Source organism: Elaeis guineensis, chromosome 1, assembly GCF_000442705.2.
Source record: "Elaeis guineensis isolate ETL-2024a chromosome 1, EG11, whole genome shotgun sequence".
NCBI lineage: Eukaryota > Viridiplantae > Streptophyta > Magnoliopsida > Arecales > Arecaceae > Elaeis > Elaeis guineensis.
This window is the reverse complement of record NC_025993.2, coordinates 178356448-178370452: the sequence shown is the minus strand read 5'-3', so window position 1 is coordinate 178370452 and position 14005 is coordinate 178356448. Positions and strand designations below refer to the sequence as shown.

The 14005-nt window shown below is 34.4% G+C and overlaps 1 protein-coding gene across 2 annotated transcripts; it reads right to left on the bottom strand.

The window, feature by feature from the left end:
* Window positions 1-251: 251 nt before the first annotated feature.
* On the bottom strand, window positions 252-5713 carry LOC140854374 (uncharacterized). Of its 2 annotated transcripts, XM_073250282.1 has the most exons (4): window positions 5574-5713; window positions 4084-4586; window positions 1447-1730; window positions 252-1296 (listed from the first exon to the last, which is right to left on the bottom strand). In XM_073250282.1, the coding sequence occupies exons 2-4, from the start codon at window positions 4310-4312 to the stop codon at window positions 313-315; spliced, it is 1497 nt and encodes a 498-aa protein (XP_073106383.1). In that variant the 5' UTR covers window positions 4313-4586; window positions 5574-5713; the 3' UTR covers window positions 252-312. The 2 variants fall into 2 exon arrangements, with proteins under 2 accessions (XP_073106383.1, XP_073106385.1); XM_073250284.1 differs by lacking the exon at window positions 5574-5713 and having other exon boundaries at window positions 4153-4646.
* Between the last annotated feature and the right edge of the window lie 8292 nt (window positions 5714-14005).

The window sequence follows — 14005 nt, the reverse complement described above, 5'->3', positions numbered from 1 at the left end:
AAGAACAACAAGCCTACCTAACTTCAGTATCAGATGTAGAATACTAGAATCAACTACAAACTTCCAAAACTTCTAAAAGCTCTTTTAACCATCTATGTAACAAATATATTTTTTATTAGAAGAGAGCAAATGCTTTCCTTAAATTTGCACTTCTTTTATTTCTGCACCCAAAAAAAAATACTAAAAAACAAACACCTTTTTGATGCTCAGTATCACAAAAAATGCCAAACCCAAAATTCAAGTTCTTGCACTTCATAATTATAATAAGGCAATTCTATAGAAAAATCCTAAAATCAAAAATCCAAAGCCAAATCATGGATCCAGCTTGGTAAAATCTTCAGCATGCCTACAACCAACATCATGTCTACTATGTTCATCAGCATCTAACTCTTTTGGTTCAATACTATCACTTAAAACATCATCTATTTCAATTGCTGGCTCATAACAAAGCAGTTTCATTGGATCTATGACTTCATCTCTTTCACCATATGCCATTCCAAATTGATCCACATGATCTTTGCCAGATATCATTGCATTGCTCAAGTTCTGTTGGAAACCTTGCCCGGTTGAATGATTATTGCAGATGCTCATGATCCCATTATGTTCAGTCATTGGTGGTGATGGTTGTCTCATAGCATTGAAATCAGCAATTTCAGAGAGCTGTGTCATATCATAGAAGCCCATCATTTGTTCGATTGGAGCTGCTGCAAATCGTGGTGCCATATAATTGAAATCAGTCATTGGCTCAGTTGGAGATATTACTGATTTTTGTACCATGCAATCATGATTATCCATTAGCTCAGCATAGGCTTCTCCTAATTGTGGCATCCTTCTATTAAAATCAATCATCTGTCCACTTGGTGCTATTGCTGATGGTTGGAACAAACCATTAAATTCAGTCATTTGCATCCTTGTTGCTACTGCAAATTGTTGTAGCATTCCATTAGAACCAATCATTTGATCGCTTGGTGCTATTATTGATGGTGCGACCATATCATTAAGTTCAGTTAATTGCATGCTTGGTGTAATTTGCACACTTGGTTCTGCTGCTAATGATGGGACCATACTACCATTAAATTCAGTAATTTGCATATCTGGTGCTGCTACTAATCGTTGTACCATAATGGCATTACCATAGCCACCATTTGAGTCAATATAAGTCTGATAGCTTTGATTATTCTTTGCATCTTGTTCGGTTGGCATGTCTGATTGAGCTTGAGAAATATTCTGTAGCTTGTGAGGATTGTCTACAGCACCTCTTTTCTTATGAATGCAGCATAAGACCCAATCATCAAGCTGAAAGAGAGAGATAGAAGAAACAATATCAGCTTTATAAGTATGTTTAATGTGTGATTTTGTTATAAAGAGAAATATATCCAAAAAATAATAAGAAAGAACAATAAATACTTATAAAGCTTGCTTTACATTAAATCATTATTCACTTACCTTCATTGAATCACCAGGCTTGCAAGTTGTGATCTCACTTATATACTCTTGCATTATCCAGTCAGTCTTTACACCATCATTTTCTTTAGCCTTTCCTCTATAGTATACCAAGGTTTTTTTCACTCCCACTAGCTCATCATCATCATTGTAGATTTTCTTTTCAGATCCTGTGGCTTTCCAATATCCACCACCAGCAGCGCGAGCTGGACGGCTCCCATTTGGATATTTGCGTGTTCTTGAAGTGAAGAAATAAAATTTTTCTTCTCCAGAAAGCTCGTAATTTTCTAGAACAAAGAACAAATAAAACCAGCAACAAAAGGATAGAATGGGCGTTCACCAATTTAAAGACAAAACGGCATCACTTGAACTTAGAATGGTAAGAACAAATAAAACAAAACATTGCCCTGAAGCTCATAGGGAGAATGTATTCCTTTGAAGAAAATGAAGAGGAGCGGTGAGCTAAAATAATGTCATTTATCCTTATTGAAATCTGGAGTCTGGTAGTATATTTTCTGAAAAAGATTCTAGTAGTGTGATTTGGAGGAGTAATGCTAGAATCTAGACTAGTTTATGCCAAAGTTTATAATGGTTCTCGTTACTTTTATGTATATATATAGGTAGACACACGCATACACACATAAATATATGCATGTATGCATACGTATACATACAAAATACATACATACATACACACACACATACATATATACATACATATCCATATACATATAATGAACTAATATTTTAATCATTAGAACATTGTTTGATTTGCAAAACTTTTTTTTTAAGTGAAAGAAAAAGGGGGAAAATAAGACTGTTATTCTTCCATTATAAACTGTTATCTTCGTTACTCTTTTTCAAATAAACACAACATATGTGGTGGTACTAAGTTTATAACATCATTTCAAACAAATAAAAAAGCTAAGTTAATAACATAGTATCGCTGTAATGATGACAAACAACTGTGCCATTCAGATTTTTCAAGTTTCCAACAAGCATATTATTGGTTGTTCAAAAAGGGCCCTGTACCACCAAAATCAAATGCTGTGCAGACTTAATCTAAAGTGCTAGACCATGGTAATGGGCTCATTCTGAAATATCGTTTTCATTTACACTTGTGCATTGTGCTCTACACGTCATCTATTTTTAGCTATAATATCAGAAACATAGTTCAAGGAAGCAAATAATTTTTATAATCTCAGCTGCTGAGTGCATGTTACCATGGCTGCAGCATGGAAACTAACTCGGAACTAAAATCTCAAGAAAAGACAGAGGAAAAAGAAAGGACAAAAAAATATATATATTCTATTCTTTACCAGTAAATAAAGAAACTACAATTTTTGTTAAATGGGTTCATGGAAGCACATTGGTTCTGAACCTTTAATGGTTAAGGAGATTGCTCCCATCTTTAAGGCTGTAGGTTAAAAACGTGGCTGGCTCCCATGAGAGTGCTTACAATAATGTAATTGTCAGGTAAGTACCAGATGTAGTCGGCAATACTAACCTTATTCAGGTGGATGCATGGTTGGCCAACCATACTGACAGTTCCAGGGAGGATAAATAACTGCACTAGAGGGGTCTATTATTTGATGAAATCAAAGTGTTTAAACTTCAGTTGGTAGAAGGGTTAGAATTAAAAAAAAAAAAAATAAGGGCCTGTTTAGATATTTCTACGGAATAGGGCCAAAAATTCTGTGAGAATTGGTTCTATTATTCCATCTATCTTGGGCTTCCTAAGATCCTAGCCTTTGAGATAGGAGGTTTTGGGTTGGATGGTATTTGGTTGATACAGAGCCATGCTTAAACGAACGATGCAATCCACAAATTCTGCAATCTTGTAGGAACATCCAAACAAATCCTAAAAAGCTGGAACATTCATCTATTAATTTTTCTCAATCTCATACTTCTTTAATGGATACTTATCACATATAAATAATTTTTTTTAAAGAAAAAAACTAAAACTATTGAACTAAAGATATTCCATAAAAAAATATCTATAATTTTTTATGGGAAGCAAGGAAAAAAAAAGATCTCACAAAGAAGAATTATGTGATAAACATGTCATAAACAATAGTATATTACATGTGAAACATGCATAAACTATTAGATATCAAGGTGTTTTATATATTCTTAATTAAAAAAAGAAAATTTCTTTCCTGAGCACTTAACACATATAACAATTTTTTTTTTAAAAAAAACTTAAACTATTTAAGCATTGAACTAAGATATTCCATGAAAAATATATACTTTTTTGATAGCAAGCAAGGAAAAAAGATCCCCATAGAAAAATTACATGATAAACATGTCATAAACAATAAGATTTTACATGTCAAACATGCATAAACCACTAGATATGAAGTTGTTTTATATATTCTAAATAAAAATTTCTTTGATGAGTACCTAACATATATAAACCAATTTTTTTAAAAAAACTAAAACTATTGAACTAAGATATTCCATGAAATATATATATTTTTTTGATTGTAAGGAAGGAAAAAAAAATCTCACATAGAAGAATTGCATAACAAACATGTCATAAACAATAAGATATTACAGTTGAAACATACATAAGTCGTTAGATATCGAGTTGCTCTGTATATTTCTAAATTATAGAGAAAAAGAAATTATGGTACTAACCAACTAGTTCTTCCGGGTCGTAATCATAAAGATTGACATCCTTGAATACATTGTAAAGCAATGGCTCACCCTTGATCTTGCGGTCGAGATACAAACGTATCAGCTCTTGATCGTTCGGGTTGAAGTTAAAGCCAGGAGGAAACCTCAAAGAAGGGCCGCTATTCTCCCCCTCTGGAACTCCATATCTTTGGTGAATCACTGCTTCAATATTTTCTGGGTCCATCTCCATGTATGGCTGAGCTTTTGGTGGCCTCAAAGCTACTACTGTTCCACCAAAAACTGGAAAAAAAAGAAAATTTATAGTCGCCGGTGCCCAAGCTGCCGCGAGAGTCCAAGTACGTTTAAACGCGCCGAGGTCCGCCTTTCCGCACCGCGCGCAAGGATACGCGAGTCCACCGTTGGATCACCCACCGATCGACGGTGTGCATCCGCCCGAAGGGAGTCCATCTTTGGACCGAAGTGCACAATCCGTCTCCGATACAAATAACCAGAGCTGTACTCTACTGAAAGTTTGAGATCCATCCAGAGTCTTGAGAATATGCTTTATTCCAACTATTTAAATCTAATATATATATATATATATATATATATTAAAATGGATGCAAGACCTCGGCGGACCAGCGATGACTTGATGTGGGGGAAATTCCTAAGCATGTAACATGAATCTACGCAAGTTTCTGAGTGAATTGCACAGCTCAGGAGGGAAGCGCGATCTTGGTAATAGTAAGCGTGCAAGCCTTATGCAGCCCAGCCAGTATGCATCATGGGCTGGTTCTTATTTCTCAGGGCCTGAAAGCGTTCAGGGTCGAATCCAAGGTTGGGCCAGGCCGAGACTAATTCTCCTCGTGGCCTCAGGTTGGGCCTGGTCACAAGCACGTTAGAAATGGAGACGCTTGAATCGCTTCATTTTAGAATCCTCCACCGGACATTATTATATATTGGACATCCCTTCTTAACAATAATTGTGATGCAGCCTAAGACATGGGGGTTTTAGTATTAATAGCTACTAGATCTCTGCCATAGCCCCTGTTCTCCTTCCATTCGACCACGTTGTCTGGTGTTGTCCATACATGCGATCTAAATGATTCCAAGACAGCTTTGCAGCAACCCTTTCTTTTTCTGAAAAGAAAAGGGAAATGATCCAAAAAAAGAAAATTCGACACTTTCACCTCTCAGCTCACTGAGCATTTTTCTTCTAATTACATGGTTATTATCTGTTCTCCAACAACCACCTAAAGTTAAAATTTTCTTCTCCATATATTTTGGACCTTGCAATCACCTTATATATATATATTCATTACTTCAATTCATTCCAATATTCTCACTTCCTTTTTTAGGGTTTAAGTTCGCGACCAAGAGTGATGTTTCTCTGCTACACAAGAATATAAACTTTGAAGCTTTTCGATGCAATTAGAGGGGCAATAATTGATCGAACCATGTCTGGAATTCTGGATAAGCAGTGGAAGAGGCATTCTGGGAAGTAAGAGTACCTAGAACAAATTCTTGAAAGAAGGACCATCGGAATATTGCATGATGTTGTACCATCCACTGTGCTACCCAGTGAGATGGATTGTGCTTTCTCCAAGTTATCTCCTTCTCACTTCCCTCAGAATTTTCAGGTGCATCTTCCATCTGAAAGGTAAAAGTAACATCTTATTTCCAAATAGAAAGATACAGCTAGTGTCCACCTCAAATAAACAGTTTGGCATCTCTATCTGTATACACGTACATAAGTGGTTGAGGAATTGTCATTATTACTATTCCAAAACAGTAATTGCCATATTGTCTTGTAGCTAGTGAGAATTTATGTTGAAAAAATCTGATCTAATGGACTGGGATCGCTACAAAACCAAAGAAGAGGTCTTACAGGTAGAGGACAGCCCACAAATAACTCCAATTTTGTTACATGTTCCTATGACTTAGCCCGAGTTTTTTCAGAGTTTTCTAGCTGATATGAAGTCAAATAATCTTGTTGAACTCTTTATATATTGCCACGACATGAACATAAAACAACATGTCCCTGAGCCAAATATAATGCTGCATTTAGTCTAAGTGCTGGTTGAGTACCCATAAATTATTTAAACTAGCAGCAGCATCCTCCTGTCTCTTCCGAATTGTGATCCTCAGTTCCTGGAAGTCCTGCAGCCATCAATACAGGAAAAATTAGTATTACATACACCAAATAAATAGAGCAAATGATTCAGTGGACTTACTGATCTCAGTTGCTCCAGCTTGGTATTGAGGGGCTTCTTAAGCTCTGAGAGCCCCTGAATGTGATGTCGCAGTCGGTAACCAATGTTCACTCATCACAGACCCAGAACACGGTGAACTATATCCAGTGGGTCCATCAAGCTGGAGTCCATCTTTGAAAAAACAAATGCATAGAGAAAAGATCAAAAGCTCTATAACGTTCTTCCTATGGTAAGAAGTATACATATAACTGAAATACAAATTGCTGACAAATTGTGATACCCATGCAATTAATGAATATTTATTACTGAAGTAATGGAAAGAATCTTAGGTCAGAACATAATATTCACCGATGGCAGATTTCTTATCAAACTATGACCGGTATACATGTCAAGTTTATTCGCCTGATCATAATTGTTCTGCAGACAATGAAATAAAGTATTGAAGATTATGACAGCAAAGTTAAATGATGGAAACGGTTTGCCTCGCAATATGATGCAAGGCACAACAAGGGCACATTGAAGGAATTCAAGAATGTGATTCAGGTTAATTGTTGGATTTGACTCTGCACCCTCTTAGTACCCATCAACACATGGATGTGCTGCATCATAATGCAAACTAAACAAGTTCTTTAAATAATATCAAAGATAACAATCTTATCATTAGTGGGAAAAGATGTAGTTTTGATATGGTGCCTTTACAAATTGCTGTCTTTTGTTTACTTCAGCCACTATGTATTGCCGCGCCACCTATTACCAGCGAGATCCTTAATTCATTATTATTTGATACACAGCCTCCTTCTCTTTAAAAATTTCAACAACTCACTAGGTCCTGCTTAGTTCACTATGATTAATGTCTATGAAAAAATTTGTTATGATAGTTTTAATATCCATGTTTTTATGCCAACAAGCGCAGCATCATAGAACATCTTTTGTGTTAAGCTATCATAGAAGGCTTGCATCACTTAATCTCATTTAGTTAAATGCTTGGAATGCTCATGTTTCTATGTGCAGTATTTGCTAGTCTTTATTAATACTGATCAAGGTTCTCACTATCTCAGTATTGGATCCCATATCGGTATTATTTTATTACAATGTTGGTAGATATTATAGTACAAGATGGCCAGGCATATGACAATTGGTATGGTATAAAGATGCATACCAATTTGGTACCAGCATATGGTACGGTACAGCAAACCTTGGCACCGATATTTTAACAAAATGTTAAAATTATGGTTCGTAGAGTTTAAGTTCCTACCATAAAATACTTTATAGAATAGTTAGAAAGTTCAATACAATGACTACTTTCATTATTCAATAAACGTGGCAGTATATCTATCACACGTTTTACAGATTTTTTTTTTAATTGAAATGGCATTGAATCTCAATTTTCATGTCAACACTCGCTATATAAAATGGCTATAAAACCAAAAATCTTTCATCTTTTGAAAGTTAGCTCTTGTTGATTAATATGAGGGTTTAAAGGATTGTAATTAGGCAATTATGACTGTTGACTACTTCAAATAAATAAATATATCTTTAAAAGTATCTTGTCATATTTAACGTTTTTAAGAAAGCAATAAGCTACAAAATACAGGATATTTAATGATATTCAGATACTATTGGAAAGATGTTGGAGAAATATAATTAGGTGATCCTAGTATATATAATGCAAAACCACTATGCATATATTTCCCTCCCCTCCCCTGAGCAAAAACAATAAGCCTACCTGGTTTCAGTATCAGATGTAGAATCAACTACAAAGTTCAAAAACTTCTAAAAGCTCTCCTAACCATCTATGTAACAAATGCATATTTTTATCAGAAGAGAGAAAATGTTTCCTTAAATTTGCTTGCACTTTCTTTCTTTCTGCACTCTAAAAATACTGGAAAAATAAACATCTTTTTGATGCTAAGTATCACAAAAAAATGCCAAACCCAAAATTCAAGTTCTGGCACTTCATAATTCTAATAAAGTAATTCTATGGCAGAAATCCTAAAATGAAAAATCCGAAGCTAAATCATGGATCTGGCTTAGAAAATCTTCAGCATGCCAGCAACCAGCATCATAAGCATCATGTCTACTACGTTCATCAGCATCTAGCTCTTTTGGTTCGATACTATCACTTAAAATATTGTCTATTTCAATTGCTGGTGATAACAAAGCAGTTTCATTGGATCTATGACTTCATCTCTTTCACTATATGCCATTCCAAACTGGTCCACATGATCTCTGTCAGATGTCGTTGCATTGATCAAGTTCTGCTGGAAACCTTGCCCAGTTGAATGATAATTGTGGATGCTCATGATCCCAATATGTTCAGTCATTGGTGCACATGGTGATGGTTGTCTCATGGCATTGAATCAGCAATTTCAGAGAGCTGTATCGTATCATTGAAGCCAATCATTTGTTCGATTGGTGCTGCGCGCAAATCGTGGTGCCATATAGTTGAAATCAGTCATTGGCTCAGTTGGTGATATTGCTGTTTTTTGTACCATGCAACCATGATTATCCATTAGCTCAGCATAAGCTTCTCCTAATTGTGGTGTCATTCTATTAAAATCAATCATCTGCCCACTTTGTGCTATTGCTGATGGTTGGAACATACCATTAAATTCAGTCATTCACATCCTTGCTGCTATTACTAATTATTGTACCATTCCATTAGAATCAATCATTTGCTCACTTAGTGCTATTGCTGATGGTGCGACCATATCATTAAGTTCAGTCAATTGCACATTTGGTGTAATTTTCACACTTGGTTCTGCTGCTAATGATGGGACCATACATTAAATTCAGCTTAGCTTTATAACCCCCATACTTGGCCAATACCTATGATCCTTTCACATGTCATAGTCTGGCCATCATAATATTTGTCTCCTTATTAATATATATCTACTGTCTATCTATTTATCTATTCCAAATATAGAATGCTAAATAATCGGTCCTGTGACCATGAATCCATGATCATATAAATTATCTAACCTAAATAAACGGTATTAACAAGTATGCTGTTTCATGATAAAAATAATGCATTGTTTGTATTTCTCTCAAAACCCTAAACATTGAACCCAATTGCAGTAAAAAAGCATCTAACCCCAGCAAGATTATATTTATCTACGTTTCCAAGAATTTAACTAACCATAAAGTATTTGCTGTTGGCCTATGTAGTACTTGGTAATTCGTACCACAGGCTATACCTAGTTAGATATGATATGATTCATGATAACATTCAGGTGCATGTACAGGCCCCGATCAGATCTGACCAATGCTTCAGTATGATTGGAACTTTATACAGCTATGCTGGGTTGGATTTTAGTGGGTAAATGGCAACATGATTCAATGCTCAGTTGGATTCTAGTTGAAGTTTGAGCAATCTGACCAAGCCAATCCAAATTTCATTTCCTCTCAATTTGAATGGTCAGTTCAAAGAAGGGTTAGGTTAGAATTGGGTAGCCCAAGAAACATGTTAGGTTTTTTCAATAAAAAAAGAAATAGAAAAAGAAATATGTTATGCACAGGTTAGCCCTTGACTAGAACCTCTTTGAATTGCAACTAAGGTAATATAGCAGTCCAGCAATTTTAATGCATCTAGAAAAGATTCACTTTTAAAAGAACTTCTAAGGATTTTATTGTCCATCTCTGGCAAGTTGCAAGTTATTTTCCACATCCACTTTTATGTACCTTAAACCTTGGTGCTGATATTCTAACAAAATGTTAAAACTATAGTTAGTAGAGTTTAAGTTCCTACCATAAAAGCTTCATAGAATACTTTAGAAAGTTCAATATAATGATGACTTTCATTATTCAATAAACATGGCAGTGTATCTACCACATATTTTACAGATTTTTTTTTAATTGAAATGACATTGAATCTCAAATCTCATGGCAACACTCACTATATAAAATGGCTATGAAACCAAAATCTTTCATCATTTGAAAGTTAGTTCTTGTTGATTAATATGAGGGTTTAAAGAATTGTAATTAGGCAATCATGACTGTTGACTACTTCAAATAAATAAATATTTCTTTAAAAGTATCTTGTCATGTTTAATATTTTTAAGAAGGCACTAAGCTACAAAAATGCAGGATATTTAAAGATATTCAGATACAGTTGGAAAAGATATTGGAGAAATATAATTAGGTGATCCTAGTATATCATAATGTAGAATCACTATGCATATGTTTCCCTTCCCTCCCCTTAGCAAGAACAATAAGCCTACCTAACTTCAGTATCAAATGTAGAATACTAGAATCAACTATAAAGTTCAAAAACTTCTAAAAGCTCTCCTAACCATCTATGTAACAAATGCATATTTTTATCGGAAGAGAGCAAATGCTTGCCTTAAATTTGCTTGCACTTCTTTTCTTTCTGCACTCAAAAAAATACTAGAAAAACAACACATTTTTTATGCTAAGTATCATAAAAATGCCAAACCCAAAATTCAAGTTCTTGCACTTCGTAATTCTAATAAGGTAATTCTATGGAGAAATCCTAAAATGAAAAATCCAAAGCCAAATCATGGATCCGGCTTAGTAAAATTTTCAGCATGCCTGCAACTAGCATCATGTCTATTATGTTCATCAGCATCTAACTCTTTTGGTTCGATACTATCAGTTAAAATATTATCTATTTCAATTGCTGGCTGATAACAAAGTAGTTTCATTGGATCTATGACTATCTCTTTCACCATATGCCATTTCAAACTGATCCACATGATCTCTGCCAGATGTTGTTGCATCGCTCAAGTTCTGCTGGAAACCTTGCTCAGTTGAATGATTATTGCGAATGCTCATGATCCCATTATATTCAATCATTGGTGCATATGGTGATGGTAGTCTCATAGTATTGAAATTAGCAATTTCAGAGAGCTGTATCATATCATTGAAGTCAATCATTTGTTCGATTGGTGCTGCTACAAATCGTGGTGCCATATAATTAAAATTAGTCATTGACTCAGTTGGAGATATTGCTGGTTTTTGTACCATGTAACCATGATTATCCATTAGCTCAGCATAGGCTTCTCCTAATTATGATATCATTCCATTAAAATCAATCATCCGCCCACTTGGTGCTGTTGCTGATGGTTGGAAAATATCATTAAATTCAGTCATTTGCATCCTTGTTGCTACTGCTAATTGTTATAGCATTCTATCAGAATCAATCATTTACTCACTTGATGCTATTGCTGATGATGCGACCATATCCTTAAGTTCAGTCGATTGTATGCTTGGTGTAATTTGCACACTTGGTTCTACTGCTAATGGTGGGACCATACTACCATTAAATTCAGTAATTTGCATATCTGGTGCTGCTACTAATAGTTGTGCCATAATGACATTACCATAGCTACCATTTGAGTCAATAAAAGTCTGATAGCTTTGATTATTATTTATATATTGTTCAGTTGGCATGTCTGATTGAGCTTGAGAAATTTTTTGTAGCTTATGAGGATTATCTACAGCACCTCTTTTCTTATGAATGCAGCATAAGACCCAATCATCAAGCTGAAAGAAAGAGAAAAAAGAAACAATGTCAACTTTATAAGTATGTTTAATGCACGATTTTGTTATAAAAAGAAACATGTCCAAAAGATAATAAGGAAGAATAATAAATACTTATAAAGCTCGCTTTATCTTAAATCATTGTTCACTTACCTTCATTGAATCACCAGACTTGCAAGTTGTGATCTCACTTATATACTCTTGCATTGTCCAGTCAGTCTTTACACCATTTTTTTTAGCCTTTCCTCTATAGTATACCAAAGTTTTTTTCACTCCCACTAGCTCATCATCATTGTAGATTTTCTTTTCAGACCCTTTGGCTTTCCAATATCCACCACCAGCAGTGCAAGCTGGACGGCTCCCATTTGGATACTTGCGTGTTCTTGAAGTGAAGAAATAAAATTTTTCTTCTCCAGAAAGCTCGTAATTTCCTAAAATAAAGAACAAATAAAACCAGCAATAAAAGGATAAAATGGGCGTTCTCCAATTTAAAGACAAAACAGCATCACTTGAACTTAGAATGGTAAGAACAAATAAAACAAAATATTGCCCTGAAGCTCGTAGGGAGAAAAATGTATTCTTTTGGAAAAAATGAAGAGCGGTGAACTAAAATAATGCCATTATCTTTATTGAAATCTGGAGTATGGTAGTATATTTTCTGAAAAAGATTCTAGTAATGTGATTTGGAAGAGTAATGCTAGAATCTAGACCAGTTTTTGCCAAAGTTTATAATGGTTCTCATTATTTTTATGTATATATATTGGTAGACACACACATACACACATAAATATATGCATGTATGCATACATATACATATATACATACATACACACACACACATATATACATACATATATGTATATAAATACATACATACAAACTTACATACATATCCATATACATATGTCTCCTTAATATATATCTGCTGTCTATCTATTTATCTGTTCCAAATATAGAATGCCAAATAATCGGTCTGTGACCATGAATCCATGATCATATAAATTGTCTAACCTAAATAAACGGTATTAGCAAGTATGCTGTTTCATGATAAAAATAATGCATTGTTTGTATTTCTCACAAAACCCTAAACATGAAACCCAATTGCAGTAAAAAAGCATCTAAGCACAGCAAGATTATATTTATCTACATTTCCAAGAATTTAACTAACCATCAAGTATTTGCTGTTGGCCTATGTAATACTTGGTAATTCATACCACAGGCTATACCTAGTTAGACATGATATGATTCATGATAACATTCAGGTGCATGTACAGGCCCCGATCAGATCTGACCAATGCTTCAGTATGATTGAAACTTTATATGACTGTGCTGGGTTGAATTTTAGTGGGTAAATGGCAACATGATTCAATGCTTAGTTGGATTCTAGTTGAAGTTTGAGCAATCTGACCAAGCCAATCTAAATTTTATTTCCTCTCACTTTGAATGGTCAAGTTCAAAGAAGGGTTAGGTCAGAATTGGGTAGCCCAAGAAACATGTTAGGTTTTTATCAATAAAAAAAGCAAAAGAACCATGTGAGGCACAGGTTAGCCCTTGATCGGAACCTCTTTGAGTTGCAATTAAGGTAATATAGCAGTCCAGCAATTTTAATGCATCTAGAAAAGATTCACTTTTGAAAGAACTTCTAAGGATTTTATTGCCCATCTCTGGCAAGTTGCAAGTTATTTTCTACATCCACTTTTATGTACCTTAAACCTTGGTGTTGATATTCTACCAAAATGTTAAAACTATAGTTAGTAGAGTTTAAGTCCCTACCATGAAAAGCTTCAAAGAATATTTTAGAAAGTTCAATACAATGACTACTTTCATTATTCAATAAACGTGGCAGTATATCTACCACATGTTTTACAGATTTTTTTTTTTTAATTGAAATGACATTGAATCTAAAATCTCATGGCAACACTCGCTATATAAAATGGCTATAAAACCAAAAATCTTTCATCATTTGAAAGTTAGTTCTTGTTGATTAATATGAGGGTTTAAAGAATTGTAATTAGGCAATCATGACTGTTGACTACTTCAAATAAATAAATATATGTTTAAAAGTATCTTGTCATGTTTAATGTTTTTAAGAAAGCATTAAGCTACAAAAATGCAGGATATTTAAAGATATTCAGATACAGTTGGAAAAGATGTTGGAGAAATATAATTAGGTGATCCTAGCATATTATAATGCAGAATCACTATGCATATATTTCCCTTCTCTCCTC

Excerpts from the sequence above, each read along its gene's own strand:
- LOC140854374 (XM_073250282.1), bottom strand. The coding sequence starts at position 4,312 with ATGGAGATGGACCCAGAAAATATTGAAGCAGTGATTCACCAAAGATAT. Across the intron at positions 1,731-4,083 it reads CGACCCGGAAGAACTAGTTG|AAAATTACGAGCTTTCTGGA; the intron begins GTTAGTACCATA and ends TCTTTGTTCTAG. Across the intron at positions 1,297-1,446 it reads AGCCTGGTGATTCAATGAAG|CTTGATGATTGGGTCTTATG; the intron begins GTAAGTGAATAA and ends TCTCTCTTTCAG.